Here is an 18,144-nt window from a genome sequence, read left to right on the forward strand (position 1 = left end):
AAAGTAGCCTTTCTCTCAGCGGATGAGACGGATTTAATTTGTTTCCTTCGCTGAACAAGTCCGGAAGTGTTTGCAGAACAGACTTATTTCTCATTGAGGAGTCACAGAGCCTCTCGGGACAGAATCTGAAGCAGATGGGAAGACAGTTCCTCTGTCGGATGAGAGCTCGGCTTCGGCACATTCACAGTTTTTTTTTTGCACTATGATGAACTAAGGGTTAGAGAACATAACCTTTTAACCAGAGGTCAGAGAGGTCAGGCCCTGAAACAGTCTGTCTGTCTGTCAGGTTCTACCAGAGACACTGAGCAGGTCATCTCAGACTCTCTGAATGCATCACTTTCTGTCATAAAGCTGGTCTACAGACTGATGCACTCTTTCTTTTATGTAAATGCACCCAGCAGGAGCTCTTGATTAATGATGCATTCACGTCATAATTCATGACACTGGTCGATCAAAATCAAACTTTGTGGCATCATTCACACCTATTTTTGAGTTGAATGTGGTTTAAAATAACAAAAACTCACCACACTGACATGAAAATCAAGTGATGCAGGTGGGATTCAATCAAATATAATGTAGCAGATGTTCCTCAAATTTAAAGGAAAAGACTAGAATGCATGGATGCAAGTTTGAACTGCCAAAAAATGCCTTTTTTTTCTTTCTTTCTTTTTTATCCTTGAATCATGCTTTCAAGCAATTACATGACCTCTTTTGGCCATGAAGTGAAAATTAAAGGGAGTGCAATGTACAGAGAAGCTAATACTGAGCTCAGCTGCTGTGGTAAGAAAGCTTCAAACACACAGGCTATTTCTGGTTGTATAGACTAGACAGCAGCATGGAACCACAGGAGAGATCAGCCCATGATCATGCATGCAGGACACACACTGAGAGTGGAGGCCACCAGTCGGAGAGGTGGACATTATCCAGACTGGGGAAAAAAATCCAACTCAAGAACCATTTGATGTTACAAGAACCACAGAGACATCTCTAAAAAAGGAAAGAAAGATCATTTTTCAGGCGTACTAAAGAAAGACTCGAGGGCAGAGCGGACGTTTCATGTATTAAAGTCAAAGCGTAGCATATAGCCAGCACTTAGGACACAATATAGACATATTCATAGTTCAAGTCCATCATATATTATTGCTGTCATTCTTCATTGCACTGCATTTCTATGGTAAAACCTTTCATAAGCATTTGGAGAGCCTAGAAAACCAAATCTTCTGAAATAAGGATAAAATAATGTGCCAATAAAAGTGGCAAAAAAGAGGCTCCTATAAAGAACCGTTCCACCTTATTTGTCAGGTGACAGGAAACAGCAGGGCTACAGTGACCTATCAGGTTAACACACACCTTGTCCCATATTCTCTTACACATCACCTGCATTATTTAACATTTCACGAGTCTGAAAGAACATTCCCGAATTAGCTTCCCCATTCAGAAGAGGCCTGTTCAGCCCACAAGATGGGCCCTGCAGTGTCGTACATATACATGGTTTGAGCATTCGTGTGTGGTTCACCATGTTTGCTGCAGCCACTAAAAACTTTGTGAAGCAGGTTGGAGACACGGGGAGGTTGATCCCGGTCCCGAGCCTGAGCGAAGCCGACCGCTACCAGCCCCTCAGCCTGGTCACCAGGAAGAGGAAGAGGCATTTCTGGAAGAAGAACAAGTACGCCTCGACGGCTTTCTCACTCAAAGACATCTTGGTGGGAGAGAAGGAGATCACAGCAGGTACGGTCATGTCAGGAATATGGAGATAACTTCATAGTCTGGTTCAAATATATGTATTTGTTTTGAGATGTTATGTCTGCTAATTAAACAACCTTTAACATCAAGTTTTCCCATTTAAGTAGCTTCAAAAATCAACATATTCCACTCTCTGACAGGATTATATGTTGTTACAGTAAATCAACTTGATCCTGCTCTTTACTGAAGATAATCTAAGTTTAAACGTCACACACGATGCAATGTCATAATGGATGCACCATTCATTTAAATGGAAATATTCTGAATGTTGCTTACATGATTTGTTTTCACATGTTTCTCCAAAATCAACCCAAAATATTTGGTAACCTTCATCTCAATAATGCCAAAATGTGCTGGTCATCTTTAAAATTTCCAAAAACACATGGCTATTAGAGTTGAAACAAATTTCAAAATATAGGCCCCAGGCTAAGTAGCTTCATAATTAAATCCTTTTGAAAATCTAACAAGCTAATATTTCCCAAAATTCAATATTGCCTCTAAATTATGGTGCAGTCATAGTATAAAGTGCCAGAAAATTCAAATGTGTAACGCCAGTAGTTACAGAGTGATGAATATAACAGCATAACTTCATCACAACATGAAAACATTTTTATTTTGCAGGAGTGTCCTCTTATCAGCTCCTCAACTACGAGGACAAATCTGACGTGGCCCTCAACGGTCGGCTGGGAAACCACATCATCAACGACGTGGGCTTCAACATCAGCGGCTCAGACTCGGTGGCTGTCAAAGCCTCCTTCGGCATCGTGACCAAACACGAGCTGGAGGTGCCCACTTTACTGCGCGAACTCAACTCCAGGTAACAAACCGTGTGTGCACTCGTGTGGTTTAACAGCTGCTCAGTGGGCGCTCTTATCTTCATCTGCTGGGTGTCAAAGCACCAACATAATCATCATCGTATCACAAGGCTGATTAGATGAAGTGCAATTGAGGTAATGCTTTATTAATAATCCAGATACATTTTTTATTAATCTTTGAAGATGTGATATTTTAGATAGCTAGATTCAAGTTTTCTCATGGTGTCTGCAATAAGTTGTTGCTTGACCTTTGACCTGAGGGAATGTGAGAAGAGAGTTTCCCTGTAAAGATGAATAAGTGATCATGTTATTCTGTTTCTGTTTGGTTGGAAATATTGTTGAACCACAACGGTCTTTCCAGGAAAGTGGACCTGGATCACTGCCTGGTTCGTCAGTCTAAGGAGAGCAGACGCAGCATCCTCTGTGTCGTTGTGGAGAGCATCCGGACCACGCGTCAGTGCTCTCTGACCGTCCACGCTGGCATGAGAGGGACGACCATGAGGGTAAAGTGTCAACTTGGGCTCTGACATTCGTTTTTGATATTTTCCAACAATAGTCGTACGTTGCTTCTATCCTCAGAATATCTTTAAGTGCCCCACATTCTCCACGCAGCAGTTTCTTCCACGTCAGCTTCCTAATGAGCAGGACAGTGACTCGGCTTTTTGCTTTTCTGCAGTTTCAGATCGACGAGGGCAGAAACCCCAAAGGTCGAGACAAAGCCATTGTCATCCCGGCTCACACTACCATCGCCTTCAGCATCTGCCAGCTGTTTGTCCGACTGGACGGGCGGCTTGGTAGGAAGACCAACCACATAATTCTTCTAACTCAAGCACTAAAAAAATAAAACATGAAGCACGTGGCCTCTTGGACAGTTGTCTGACTTGTGGTTGAAAACATATCGTTGGTCTACCTGCATGTGGAGGACTCACATGGGTCGTTTCTGTGCTGAAAGCAGCCGGAGCAGCAGTCAGCCTGTAAATACTGAAGGCTGTTAAAAGATCACACTTTAAGTCAGTAATGTTTGGTATTCTTTTCAAGAGTGCATCATTATTTCAACTGCAAAATATATGGAGATCAATTGATCTATTAGACCTAATCCTCATCTGACATCTACCCCTCCTGCTTCAGACATTTGTGTAGCTCCAGAGTCTCAGGGAGGATTTGAGCGGGAGCAGATCAGAGAGCAGCTTGGTGGTTTTGTCGGTCACTTCTCCATGGGTCGACTGCGGCGCTTCCTGTCTGGGATCATCTATGGAAATCCCTTCAGAACAGGTACGATGACAACCAGTGTCATAAACACATCTTTTTCTTGATTATACTTTTGCCTCTTTGCGTTCAACTTTAACTCATGTGCAGATGACCGAACATTCGAGGAGCTCACCCACACCGACACCTACATGGACGACATGGTGACCGACTACTACGAGAAGGCCGCCAGCATGACAGACGTGTCCACCGCCTACCTGAGGGAAAGCTCCCACACCAGGGTCAACCTCCTCAAACACAACATCCCCAAAGGACCCTGCGCGCTGTGCGGCATGGGCAACCAGCGGCGGGAAACCGTGTACGGCTGCCTGGAGTGCTCAACAGGGGGCCAGAAATATGTCCGTCTGCACGTGGTGCCCTGTTTTGATCTCTGGCACAAAACCCTGAGGTGAAAAAGACGGATGAATTTTCATACGTGCTTCCTGATTCAAATGCAACTGTTTTACCAAGCTGTCATGAAAACTGGACTGACAGCACCAACGCCTCACGCCATCGCTTCAGCAGCAGCCAACTGTCCTGGAAAAAGATGTAAACATAAACTTGGTGTTATCTCTCACTTTGTGGTGTATCGATTTCAGTTTACCTCTGGCATCGGCCCATTTCCACACGTGTGCTGTGTGTGTACTGTAGCTGTCAGCTGATCAATTATTCAGCGAGGGTATTAAAAATGGAAAGGAGGAGGGATCATGTGAAGGCCAGGCAGGAATCCATGAAAAAAGACAGCCTAGTTTTGCTCCGTTCCAAGTGTGTCATTGAGTTTGAGTTTCTGTTTTTACTGCGTCTGACCTAAATTAACCCTTATTGTCCATTAGTTATTTGCTTTAAAGACATCTCCATTTACCCCTGAAATGTGTATATGTCACAAGAAAACAACTATGTAAGAGCCATAAAGTCAGTAAACTTATGTATGTTGGCATCTGGTTAGTGTAATAATAATATAATAATATAGGACATTTGTGGGTGTGACAAACATTTGTTATACAACACAGCTAAAGTGTTTGATACAATCATATTAATTGCATAAACATCTGACTTTTGTAATTGGCAGTGACGACATGATTTTCGTGATTGTTTTTTTTTTTGTGTGTGTGTGAATGGATTTTGTCTTAAATAAAGATTGATGTGCCATGTTTTACGTTGAAACACTCTCCCTCCCAGCCGTCAGGTGACGCAGTGTTTTATTTCTAACTTATCTCAAACCGGATGTGCCGACTGTCAACAAAGTGCTAACACGTGTAGAGGAAGAAGAAGCATGTGTAGTATCAATCATATGTTCATACTTGTACGGGGAAATATAAAGAACTAAAAATAAGACAAAGGCTTCGCGGATTAAGGAATATTCGGTAAAATGAAGTTTGCTTATAGGGTAAGTACGCATAGCGCTCCGCTTGGCAACATGCGAGTGTATCAAACCAAACTTCATTCATAAATTAGTACATTTAAGGTGCTAATGTATTTTCTGAATTGTGCAAACCGTGCATTACATTTTAAACTCCATATTTTCAACGTTTTAGCTTTCACAATCGGTGCTGCTCACTTTTATTACACCAACAGCATTTGGTTGTGTGTTTTCTGAAGTTCCCTTTTTTTTTTTTTTTTTTTTTTTTTTTTTTTTTTTTTAAGTTTACACCTAAATGTCAGACTTTTATTGGTGAATTCCCATATTTTTCAACCGAGTTAGTCTTGACGTCCTCTCGTTGAACCAGCACACAATGGACTTGTATGTCATTAACAATAAAAAACCATTGTCTGTTTTTTGTAGTTTTCCAATTTGCTCGGAGCAGTTTATCGTCAGGGAAATTTGAATTTCTCCAAAGATGGCAACGCTGTGATCAGTCCAGTGGGAAACAGAGTCTCTGTCTTCGACCTGAAAAAGTAAGTTATGTGGGAATAAATAACGTGTACTGGGAATGCTGTCATATATGGGGTTTTTCTGAACCATCCTGCCCCACAACATCTGGATGTTGTGCACAATTCATTACCTGCGCAGAGGAAATTAATGCATTCATTTCCCCAAGAGTCCACAGTCATAGAAAAACAGCTCATAAAACTGATTATACCCACTAATTTTGTTGAAATACAAATATTTAAATGTGCAGGTGTGTAAGACAAAATCTAATTTTAACTGTTCTTATCATCCATAACTCTGTCTTTAATGCACTATATCTTAAAAAAAATGACTTGGTTAAGACTGAAATATTTTCTTGTCTTTCCTGCAGCAACACATCTGAGACATTACCCGTCTCCACTACAAAGAATATAACATGTGTGGGTCTCTCTCCTGATGGGAACTTGGCGATTGTTGTGGATGAAGGTAAGACATTTCCCTGATCTGCAAGCGTCTGATATCATAACAACAGAAATCCAAACTTGTGTTTTCATGTGTTTGTCAAACAGATGGTGCTGCGCTGCTGGTCAGTCTCATCACCCGTGCTGTCCTTCATCATTTTCACTTCCACAAGCCTGTGAGCAGCATCCGCTTCTCACCTGACGGCAGGTAATGATGTCTGATGGAGCAAAGTATCATCTTGTTGTTGAGGGTTTTCTGTGACTCTCTTACGTGACATAGGAACAGAAATAATGCTGATGAGTGTCTGCTGTGTTTTTCCCTCTCAGGAAGTTTGTCGTTACGAAGGAGAACGTAGCGCTGCTGTACCATGCTCCTGGGAAGCAGCGGGAGTTTAACGCCTTCGTTTTAGACAAGAGCTACTACGGCCCTTACGATGAAACCACCTGCATCGACTGGACAGACGACTCCAAGTGAGTTTTCAAACTATGAGAGCGCACCTGAAGCCTGTAATTGTGCAAAAATAGATCCTGATTGTGGTGTTTTTTTCAGGTGTTTTGTGGTGGGCAGCAAAGACATGTCAACGTGGGTGTTTGGTGCAGAGCGCTGGGCCAACCTCATCTACTACTCTCTGGGTGGACACAAGGATGTCATCGTGGGCTGTTTCTTTGAGAACGACAGCCTCGATGTAAGTTTATCTCTGCCTCCTGCTGCTACGCGATTCAGGCTGAAACTAAAAAGTGTTGTTTTTGGTAACAATTAAAATGGAAAATGCCTTTTTATTCATTCCTTGTGACTGTGTTTATCCAGCTGTACACAGTGAGCCAGGACGGGACTTTGTGTGTGTGGGAGAGCGACACCGAGCTGGACGGCCTCGTCCTGAAGAACAGCCGGGACAAAGCCGAGCCCCTGACACAGAGGGAGGAAGAGGAGGGAGAGGATAAGGAGGATAGGGTGGAGGGAGAGGAGGGAGAGGTGATAAGAGGGAAAGTGGAAACTTCCAAAGAGAAGGAGAAGACCAAGAACGTTCGATACAAGCAGAGGAGCAAGTGAGATGCCTTTTATTTCCTGCTTTTTAGCTGATTTCGTCTTTAAATTTTTACTCATAAAAAGCTGAAAATCTTTAATGTGAATTCTTTGATGGTTTGAGTGGCAGTTTTCATCACTGTGTGGGTTTATTTGCCTCTTGTCTGCTCTAAAACTGTAATAACAGTGGTTTATTTTCAAATTAAAGCTCAAGGAGATGATAAATACCTGATGATTATTCAAAATGTGCCCATGTTGAAGTTGGTAATAAAGATATGAGCTGCTCTTTAAGACTCCTTAAAACCTGTCCTGCAGACACTTCTTCAACAAGGAGGGGAATTTCAACAACCTGACTGCTGCCGCCTACCACAAGCCAACTCACATCCTGGTCACAGGATTCGCCTCAGGGATATTCCACCTGCATGAACTCCCGGAGTTTAACCTCATTCACTCCCTGAGGTGAGAGGAAATTTCAGGTTTGACTTATTGTGCAGTGCTTTCATTTAAATTATATAAATGGAATATATGAATATTTCTCCCTACAGTATTTCAGACCAGAGGATCGCCTCAGTGGCCATAAATACCTCCGGAGACTGGATCGGCTTCGGCTGCTCACGTAAGAGTTTCCTGCTTTTTATGCGTGTAGTTCACTCGTCTTTGACTGACAGCAGAATATAAAAGGTAAAAGCGTTGACTGTTTCAGGTATGGGTCAGCTGCTGGTGTGGGAGTGGCAGAGCGAGTCGTACGTCTTCAAGCAGCAGGGTCACTTCAACAACATGGCCTCGCTGGCCTACTCACCGGACGGACAGTACGTCGTGACTGGAGGGGACGACGGCAAAGTGAGTCCTCCGCTGCAGCCTTTTAATCTCTCAGGTGTCAGGAAAGCAGCGGCAAGTAAACAAATAGTTTCAGGGGCTTGAAAAACATACATGTTTGGTTCCATTGTAGCACATGCAGTGTAAATAATGGTTTCAAGTGGTTGTTCAGCTGCACCTGGAAATGAGAGAAAGAAAAACATTGTGTGCCGTTCTGACTACAGATTAGACCACATGTAGTCGGAGTGGTGGGGGCTTTTGAATGCACCCCGGTTGGTCAAGACAGGCGAAAATCCCCTCTGGAATGTAGCCGCTGCACCACTTATTGAAATGAAAGAGTGTCAGACATCCAACTGAAGCCTTTACCCAGTTTAAAACTAACCGTCTGAAGCTTTTTTCTCCAGCCAGACAACAATAGACCTAGTCTGATGTGGTCTGGATGGAAAAACTCACTCTGTAGTCCACAGTCATTTTGAAAAGTTGGGATCCTGCCTCTGACGTCAAACTGTGGTTTTATCTCTGTAGGTCAAAGTGTGGAACACCAACAGCGGCCTCTGCTTCGTCACCTTCACCGAGCACACCAGCAGCGTCACTAACGTCACCTTCACCTCCAGCGGCTTTGTCATCGTCAGCGCCTCTTTGGATGGGACAGTCCGAGCGTTCGACCTGCACAGGTGAGCGTACAGTGATGCTGGTTCACTGCCAGAATGTGAAAAGAGATGCACAGTGATGGAGAGTCGGGAATAGTTTGAGGATGTATGGTTCGATTTTTGCACTTGTAGGTACCGAAACTTCAGGACTTTCACGTCTCCTCGGCCGGCGCAGTTCTCCTGCCTCGCCGTAGATATCAGTGGAGAGCTGGTGAGCGCAGGAGCTCAGGACTCCTTTGAGATCTTCCTCTGGTCCATGCAGACTGGCAGACTTCTTGAGGTAGGCCCATAATTACACATTTTTAATTATATCATCATAATTATACATCCTTTATTACACTTTGAGATGTTTTCCAGCTAATTTACAGGATAAAAGTTGCCAGAATTATTCAAATTTACACTCTACACTGTACCTGTTCTTTGACCAGGTCCTTGGGGGTCACGAGGGTCCAGTCAGCTGCCTGTGTTTCAGTCCAGTTCAGTCCATCCTGGCCAGCGCCTCATGGGACCGCACCATCCGGCTGTGGGACATGTTGGACAGCTGGCAGGTGAAGGAAACCATTCCCCTCTCAGCTGATGGTGAGTACTGATCTTTGACTTCACTGCCACTAGGGGGCACCTGTTGGAAAGACTTCAATTCTACATGGAGTTGCTTTGAAAACTTGTGGTTTTGTTTAAAAAAAATGTACTTGTTCCTTATAAACGGTCAAATCAGTCTAATAATAGTTTTAGAAAAAGCCATCAGAAAATCTAAAATCCTGCCCCACCCACTGTGTCTGTGTTTTGTTCCTCAGGCCTTGCGGTGACGTACCGCCCTGACGGTCAGGAGTTAGCCGTGGCCACTCTGAACGGGGAGATATCTTTCTGGAACCCCCAGACGGCCACACAAACCAGCTCCGTGGCCGGACGCCATGACCTGGAGACGGGCCGCAAAGAGACCGATAAAATCACAGCCAAGCAGTCCGCCAAGGGCAAGTAGGTGCACAGGATCACACCCTGAGACTGCAGTTTGTTTCACCTGGTTCAGATCTGTTTGCTGTTTAATTTGATGAGTTTTGACTCGAGTTGTTTTTCATTAAGGTCGTTCACGTCGTTGTGTTACTCTGCGGACGGGGAGTCTGTTCTGGCAGGAGGCCACTCCAAGTTTGTCTGCATCTACAACGTGAAGGAGCAGATGCTCATGAAGAAGTTTGAGATCTCCTGCAACCTGTCGTTTGACGCTATGGAGGTACGACCTCACACTAGGTGAAAACAGAGACTTGGATCTGTTAAAGGTGCAGAACAAAGTAAAATACAGTTTCATGCAGGGTTTCAGCGACCTGTGTGATTTACCATCATCTCATTGGTCCTTGAGATTCACGAAACAAGACCTTAAAAGTCACTGAAGAGTCCTGAATAGGTTGTCATACTGTTGTCCTACTTCACCTTTAGGAGTTCCTGGACAGGAGGAAGATGACGGAGTTTGGCAGCCTGGCTCTGGTGGATGAGGGAGCCGGGGACGGAGACGGTGTCAACATCAGCCTCCCTGGAGTCCGGAAAGGTAAGACTGTCACTGCAGTAACACAGTTATAGTAAAGCATAAGAATAATTTGACCTGGTGCTGAGGGAAGATCGACAGCCACATCAGTTTTCCAAAAAATGGAAACTAAAGTTGCCTGCGTTGTTGCTTGATGTGTTTGTGTCAGCTTCCCTTATTCCCTGATATTATTGCTCGACTTTCACTGCAGTTTTTTTTCTCTCTCTGTGTCTGAACAGGTGACATGAGTTCTCGTCACTTCAAGCCAGAGATCAGAGTCAGTTCGCTGCGCTTCTCCCCGACTGGTAGGTGACAGATTTACTAAACTCTTAAAATACATGTGAAGAAATCTATTTGAATAAAGTTTGTTATTCAAAACTGCGTCCCACTCACATTACATTCTTGAAATTAAATGTATTTTTGTTTTAAGATATACCTACGTGTGCTGTTGTAGTAAATAAATGTGTTCCATCTCATCTCAGGTCGCAGCTGGGCGGCCACCACCACCGAGGGCCTGCTGTTCTACTCCCTTGACGGGTCTCTGGTCTTCGACCCCTACGACCTTGACCTGGACGTGACGCCGGCCAGCATACGCAAGCAGTTGCGCCTTCAAGAGTGGACGTCCGCCATCGTGCTGGCGTTCAGACTCAATGAAAAAGCCCTGAAGCTGGAAGTGCTGGAAACAGTGCCGCATGATCAGAGTGGGTGAATTGTTACTTCCTGGCTGTGAGTTTGTTGCCTTTGAATTTGAAAACACCCGAGTGATCTGGATTGTATGCGTTTGTCTTCTAGTCCCGGTGGTTTGTGGCTCTCTTCCTGATATTTACGTGGAGAAGCTGCTGAGCTTCGTGGCTGCATGTTTGGAGAAGACAGGTCACTTGCAGTTCTACATGACGTGGGCTCAGAGTCTGCTCATGCTACACGGACAGAAACTGAAGAACAGGTCTGCTCCCAGACACGCACAACTGATTTGATGAGCTTGTTTCAAATTATAATTAACTGTTCATTACTGCTAGTAAAACGAACATTTCAATGCATCTATTTATGCAGTTATTGTAATCCGAAGTGACTAGACTGAATTTCCTTTGGCGTGCAGGTCAGCAGCCATTCTGCCCACACTGCAGGCTCTGCAGAAGAGCATCCAGAGACACTTCGACAATCTGTCCAAACTGTAAGTCTCTTCATTTTAGCAGCATCACTGTCTTACATGTAATCAAATTAACACAACAAAACAGGTGAACATATTCTCAAAGAATCACTGGAATAATATCAATAAGGTAATTGTGTGTGTGTTTTCTCTGCACAGCTGTGACTTCAACATGTATAACATTCGGTATACGGAGGCCCTGTCAAAGCAGAGGGGTGTAAAGAGAGCAGCTGAAGAGGAAGAGGAGCAAGAGGAGGAGGAGGATGAAGAGCTATCTGAAGAGATGAGTGAGGCATCTTTGGAGGATGCAGAGATGATACTGTAGCCCTGAAACCACCTCGCTGAACAATATGGAAGATCTCACTGCAAAGTTTGGACTGTAAAAGAAGACAGATTTCTGTGTACTTTAACATTATGATTGTAAACTGTTTTTTAATTAAATTTGTATGTAAATGTGCACAATTTTTTGTTTTCTTTGGCTCACATTCGGCTTGGTTAAATTCCCTCATATAACCTCACGTAACTATCAGCAGCTCTGATAGGAAGCCTCATCAACCAGACAATGAATGCAACCAAATGAATGCACCTGTGTGGGATGCAAAAAATCTTGTAAGATGTGCAGCGAAAAAGAGAAGACGATGTGGGCTTTATGCTTTCCTCTTGACAGATGTTGCAAAGTAATTTCTGTAATATTTTACAATTTTGTCATCTTTGAAAATGGAACTTAGCTCAATAATCATGGCATCGTCTCGTGTCAATGAAGGTTTACTAAATTGTGCACCACTGAAAGATTATCATGTTTAGTTTTTCAATCAATAGTCATTTATTATTTTTTAAAATATTAAATAAAACATACCAAGGCACAAAGGTAAATGGTTACACGCTACTGTATATTTTCATTTGTACTACGACCCGAGTTTGACTGGGAACTCCATTTCCCGGCAGCACTTGCGACACCGGAGCGGAAGAGGCGGAGTCTGAACCAAAATGAGGGAAAATAAGAACATGTCCGAGTCCCCGTCTCAAGCGGGAAAAGAAATACCGGCGAAAAAACAAAAACTAAGCAGTGACGAGAACAGCAACCCCGATATATCAGGAGACGAGAACGTAAGCGGTTGAACCTTGTGCTTTCTTCCACGACAAAATGACCCACGTTAGCGCTGCTGGCGAGTTAGCTTCGTGCTAAAGTAGCCGGCGAGCTAAAGTTGTTGGCTAGCTGCTTTGTCCATCAAACAACCGGAGCTGTGGCGGTATTAGCTCCACAACAGTTTATTCCCCTCGTAATTATACCACGCAGACATCTGCTTACGTTTATTTTATTTATTTATTTATTTATACGTAGTGTGCACGTGCGGTACCGTTTTATTTGGGCTCAGGCTGCAGACGTTCACGTGCAAACTTCAGCTCACGTGAAGTTGTAATAAAGAATAAATAAAGAGGCTTCAATGTTTGTTCCCGTAGACTTGAACGTGTTGATGTGAATGCTGCAGCAAAGTGTTTTGGGTTCATTGTGGTTAAAATCAATAAGAGGGTTTCTGAAAGGTACGTGGTCACCTGTGTCTGTCACAGAAATGTAATTACACGTCACTGTGTAAAATACTTCCCTGCCACTTCATTAAATGTGTTTATAAAAAGTATTATAACAGGTACTGGTAACAGTTTATTGCTGTTTTTGCCTCAGTGAAACATCTTTAAGATAATCTTGCAGAGAATAACAACTGCACCTTTTTTTTTCTTTTCTTTTTTTTGTGCTTTTGCAGGATGATGCTGTCAGCGTGGAGAGCGGGACCAATGCAGAGCGGCCAGACACACCTACCAACACCGCCAACGCCCCAGGAAGAAAGAGCTGGGGCAAGGGCAAGTGGAAGTCCAAGAAGTGCAGATATTCTTTTAAGTGTGTCAACAGCCTGAGGGTGAGCACATCCACCAGCCTCAACAGTGTTTTTGAGCCCATGTTTCCGAATTTATTTTTTTAAGTTCAGCTGTAGAAATAAATGTGATGGAAAAATGTGAACCGTAATTAATGTCATCCATATTTGTCTTAGGAGGATCACGGGCAGCCGTTGTTTGGAGTCCAGTTTAACTGGCACAGCAAGGAGGGAGACCCGCTGGTGTTCGCTACAGTCGGGAGTAACAGGGTAAAGTATTATGATTGTCAAAGCTGGCTTACTCCTTTATATTTCTTGTTTGTTAGTGGGTTATCACATTATTAATCTTGTGCAGTTTTTCCAGACTTCAGACCTTTCATTCATTTATTTTCTGCCGCTTGTACAGGTATTAAAACTCTGCAGAAACCCTGATTGTGCTACACATGGTGTATGTGTGCTACGTTTAACCTTTTGTTTTGCTTGAATAACCTCTTGTTTGTCATTTATTGTTTCTCATCTAACCAGTTCTGTCTCTCCTTCACCAGGTAACTCTGTATGAATGTCACTCTCAGGGAGAAATAAGACTTCTGCAGTCCTACGTTGATGCAGATGTATCCTTTTACCTCCTCGAAGTGCCTTTTAAAATGTCTTCTTCAGTCTTTTTTCCACAGGTCCAGTCGTTTTAAATATCTCAGTACTTGACAGATGACAGAAGGCCAACCCAGACATACTTTAAGTGTTTGCATTATCTTGTTTTCTGTAAATTATTTCAATGAAATAGTCGTCAAGTATTATTTTCTTCATCCCACCACAATCTTCAGTTTAGGGGAGAATCACTGCTATAAAACTGTTATAGCATTCCTTTACCATCCCTTTAACAAGGCCCTAAATGTCCTAGTTGGTCCTGCACGAGAGCAGCTTGCTGCAGAAAAATGAGAAACTTAGTGTAAAGGTCAGCGAGAAACTTTGGATTTCCTTCACCAAGCGTGCCCACAGGCTGATGAGAACTTCTATACGTGTGCTTGGACCTACGACACCAACACAAGTCATCCCCTGTTGGCTGTAGCCGGGTCCCGCGGCATCATCCGGGTCATCAACCACATCACAATGCAGTGTATCAAGGTAGTTGATCCGTCTGCACTCAGCATGTAATCAGTATCCCTTTTTTTTTTTTAGGACATCTGGACTTTAAAGAAATGACATTCACAGATAAAACTAAAAGTATTCTGCTGATGTTTGGTGCTCGAGAGTTCATTGACTGTTTTTATTGTCAGAATGAAAAAAAAGTTTTTTTGTGTGTGCATGTTCAGCATTATGTAGGTCATGGGAACGCCATCAATGAGCTCAAGTTTCACCCGCGGGATCCAAATCTCCTCCTGTCTGTCAGCAAAGGTAAAAAAAACAACAACAGTATTGATAATCATAAAACCGTCAAATGTTTTGCATGCAGTTCATTTGTGACACAGAAGTTCAGAAAGAGGAACTTTATGTCACTCAGTCCCCTGAAAGGTTAATACAGCAGCAGGGAAGCTATATTTTCTCAGATGACTTTATTAACCTTAACTTGACACTAAAGATAATCTCTCAGCCGTGATTTATTTATGACACAAGAGAAGAAGCAGGTTACAGGAGGTCACTTCAAAGCACAACACTCCAGGATGGTTCAGGGTTTTTATTGCCATGTGATTGTCAGGTGGTTCCTTAATCTGAGATAAAACACACAGCAGTGTTTGCTCCTTTGATAAGGCTCATGTGAACGGCAGTAAAATTTCATTTTTTATTTAATATTTATTTTTCAAATTAACTGAACTTTAAACTTTTTAGATTTACACATTCACACCACATAAGAGATACATTTGAGTGACACATGTGAAAGCAGCAGTCATTTAGCTTGAAATTGAACATTAAACCATGTGTTGTGTCAAATTTAATCTGATTTTCTTTCTGTGATGGAGACTAATTTTTATTAGAAACATTAAACACAGTTTCACATGTTATTAAAGGATCAGTGGATTAACATACAGAAACGGAAATAATCTTTCATTATTTAGCAATAATATGAGCTTCTCTTCATACTTGACATATTTGAAATGACTTAATTAAAATGTGTTTTCTCAGATCACGCCCTGCGACTGTGGAACATACAAACAGACACTTTAGTGGCAATATTTGGAGGTGTGGAAGGTCATCGAGATGAAGTCCTGAGTGCTGTGAGTATTAATACATTACATACAACAGCTGTCGAACCTCTGAAAAACCACGCTGAAATAGTGTTATTCTTTGTATCTATATTATGCAAAGAAAACGCAGTCCCATCAGATGTTTCCTCTTTTAATCCAGGATTTTGATCTACTGGGGGAAAAGATCATGTCATGCGGGATGGACCACTCGCTCAAACTGTGGAGGATCAACTCGGAGAGGATGCAAAAAGCCATTCGAGGGTCTTATGAGTACAACCCGTCAAAGACAAACAGGTAAAACACTCAAAAACGTACCTCCTGCTCTTTTTTTCCTTTGTGTCAGAGTGTGCTCGTGATATTATTTTCTCTTTTCTTCAGGCCTTTTGTCTCTCAGAAAATTCACTTCCCCGACTTCTCTACACGAGACATCCACAGAAACTACGTGGACTGTGTGCGGTGGCTCGGGGATCTTATTCTTTCCAAGGCAAGTGACATTTTAAGTTCATCCATTTTTAGTTTTACACGATAAAATGTACACAAAAAAAAGTGTCAGGAAAAACTCGTTGTTTTGTGGTTGCAGTCTTGTGAAAACGCCATCGTCTGCTGGAAACCGGGAAAGATGGAGGACGACCTCGATCACATAAAGCCGAACGAGTCAAATGTGACAATCCTCGGGCGCTTTGATTACAGCCAGTGCGACATTTGGTACATGCGCTTCTCAATGGACTTCTGGCAGAAGGTCAGATATCCTAATTTAATGGCATTTTCTGACTGATAAGGCAATGTTTCTGACCGGCACTGATATTCAATCTCCTGTGTTGCTGATCAACAGATGCTGGCTCTTGGAAACCAGGTGGGGAAGCTTTATGTGTGGGACCTCGAAGTGGAAGACCCGCACAAAGCCAAGTAAGTTAACAGCACTCAGAAGGACTCGTCATAACACATAAATCACAGCTTTAATCCACACTGACAGGCAGCATGTTCCTCCTGTCACTAAGGATGAGTAGAAGTATGCATGACATTTTTCATACCGCACAGATGTGATGGACAACATGTGTTTTCATTAGCAGTAGAGTTACTCTGTAGGCGATGTCAGAGCTTGAAGAGTCTTGAACTCTTTAGTTTTGAATATTTTTTCTTCTAGTTATAAACAGTAATAGTTGTAGAGTGTGAGGATGTGCTAATTAGCGGAGGTTTGTGAGGTTTGTGTTTGCGGTCTTTGGATTTCTGCCACCATCCTCTGCAAACATTCAAAACCAGTTTGGTAGCAGTGCAGGATGAAAAGAAAAGCAGCCATCAGACAACAAAGCAAGGGTTTACCTCAAACACCTCGGAGGTGCAAATGTTGCTTTGATAAAGCCGCAAACTTTTCCCTTTCTTCTTTCCCACATTTCAATGTATTCTGCTTTTTATCAAGATTTTACAAACATGCACTCAGGTCTGTAGCTTTCGCAGAGATCTTTATTTGACTGATGCCATCGTGACTACAGTCAAAGAAAAAGTTCAGAAGACTTCTCAGTTTTATAGACAAAAGTGATCCAAGTTAATCAACAGGTTAATTAGTCCAAATATTTAATTTCCTGTGAAGTATTTCTTTCATTTGACTCATTTCTCGTGCTGGACAATCATTGCCTCATTGTGCAACGCCTGCATATAAAAACACTCCCAACTCTCGGCTCCTCTTCAGGTGCACCACGCTGACGCTCCCCAAATGCACATCGGCCATTCGGCAAACCAGCTTCAGCCGCGACAGCAGCATTTTGATTGCGGTGTGCGACGACGCCTCGATCTGGCGCTGGGATCGGCAGCGCTGAGCGGTCCGGATCGAGACAGACGGGGATCACGTTGCTTTCCCTTTTGTCTCCATCGTGCTGACCGGTTGCGCAGATTGACACTGCAAAAACATTGTCTCGTGCGCTCTGAAAATAGTTTTACCTTCTTGAAGGAAAGGGAGAAAGTTTCCCTTTTATTTTTTTTTTTTAAATCTGAAGGAAAGAAAACCATATTTCCAACATTTCATATGTAACAAAACTTTACAAAGTTTTGAGCCACAAAAAAAAAAAATCATGATCCAAATCATGGATGGATAGTTTAACTGGATCTCCTCTGCGTGCCTTCGAGTTTCCTATGCAGTCTCATTTATTGAAAATAAAACCAGAGACAAAGAGGAACCATAAGTATCTGAGTCAGTTGGGTTACTTGTTTAAAGAAAATTAAGATGCATTGCCAAAAAAAAACCCACATTGTTTGCAGTGTGCCACGTTTTATATTGGTGAGTACACAAAAAAGTTATGTTTCCTACATTGATGCATCCTCTTTTTTTAATAGCCCCTCTAATGATTTAAAATGGACCAATTGACATTGAAGGCTTTTATTTAGTTCAGGCAATAAACATTTTTTGTAAATATGTGCTCAAGAGTCAGTTTGTGCAATAAAATATTACATTTATCGGATGTTTATCAGTATTTTATTTTTTAGCTCTCCAAAACAGAACAGCAAACTGGCTTTTATTTAGAAAAAAATTGACTTAAATACCCCCATTATTAAAGGGAAGGGATGGGTTTCTTTATTTGTCTTTGTTTATCTGCATTTATTTGGACTTGAATAAAACTTATTTTTCTAAATACATGTCTGTTTTCTCGAACCGATTTTGCATGAACTATGAAATTTAAAAAAAACCGGCAGTAAAATCTTCGGGGAAGTTTTGTTTTGCACGTTGCATTTGCGTCTTTTTCTGCACTTTTCTGCCGGAGCATGCAGAAGTCATGTGATGCAAGTCTTTGCCCACCCTGCCTCCGTGAATCCCCTGTGATCGAAAAACCACCAACTC

General features: G+C 42.5%; 3 protein-coding genes across 4 annotated transcripts; all 3 read left to right on the plus strand.

Moving 5' to 3' along the window:
- The first annotated feature begins 1,517 nt into the window (after nt 1-1,517).
- Nucleotides 1,518-4,216, plus strand: pjvk (pejvakin). Of its 2 annotated transcripts, XM_069164232.1 has the most exons (6): nt 1,518-1,728; nt 2,365-2,560; nt 2,920-3,061; nt 3,235-3,352; nt 3,687-3,830; nt 3,915-4,216. In XM_069164232.1, the coding sequence occupies exons 1-6, from the start codon at nt 1,518-1,520 to the stop codon at nt 4,214-4,216; spliced, it is 1,113 nt and encodes a 370-aa protein (XP_069020333.1). The 2 variants fall into 2 exon arrangements, with proteins under 2 accessions (XP_069020333.1, XP_069020334.1); XM_069164233.1 differs by lacking the exon at nt 3,687-3,830.
- An 826-nt stretch (nt 4,217-5,042) lies between these two features.
- Nucleotides 5,043-12,121, plus strand: pwp2h (PWP2 small subunit processome component). The gene is made up of 21 exons (XM_069164195.1): nt 5,043-5,190; nt 5,587-5,699; nt 6,044-6,138; nt 6,222-6,321; nt 6,441-6,584; nt 6,664-6,799; nt 6,922-7,160; nt 7,453-7,596; nt 7,683-7,753; nt 7,841-7,977; nt 8,479-8,627; nt 8,736-8,883; nt 9,032-9,182; nt 9,398-9,578; nt 9,684-9,831; nt 10,035-10,143; nt 10,359-10,424; nt 10,602-10,820; nt 10,912-11,062; nt 11,216-11,290; nt 11,426-12,121. The coding sequence occupies exons 1-21, from the start codon at nt 5,173-5,175 to the stop codon at nt 11,589-11,591; spliced, it is 2,760 nt and encodes a 919-aa protein (XP_069020296.1). The 5' UTR covers nt 5,043-5,172; the 3' UTR covers nt 11,592-12,121.
- A 122-nt stretch (nt 12,122-12,243) lies between these two features.
- Nucleotides 12,244-17,938, plus strand: eed (embryonic ectoderm development). Its single transcript, XM_069164191.1, has 12 exons — nt 12,244-12,373; nt 13,027-13,179; nt 13,312-13,404; nt 13,680-13,745; nt 14,131-14,256; nt 14,445-14,526; nt 15,253-15,344; nt 15,475-15,608; nt 15,693-15,798; nt 15,895-16,053; nt 16,147-16,220; nt 17,002-17,938. The coding sequence occupies exons 1-12, from the start codon at nt 12,254-12,256 to the stop codon at nt 17,126-17,128; spliced, it is 1,332 nt and encodes a 443-aa protein (XP_069020292.1). The 5' UTR covers nt 12,244-12,253; the 3' UTR covers nt 17,129-17,938.
- The last annotated feature ends 206 nt before the right edge of the window (nt 17,939-18,144 follow it).

Source organism: Embiotoca jacksoni, unplaced genomic scaffold (genome assembly GCF_022577435.1).
Source record: "Embiotoca jacksoni isolate LCO1_2020_lvr unplaced genomic scaffold, fEmbJac1.0.p SCAF_30, whole genome shotgun sequence".
Lineage (NCBI taxonomy): Eukaryota > Metazoa > Chordata > Actinopteri > Embiotocidae > Embiotoca > Embiotoca jacksoni.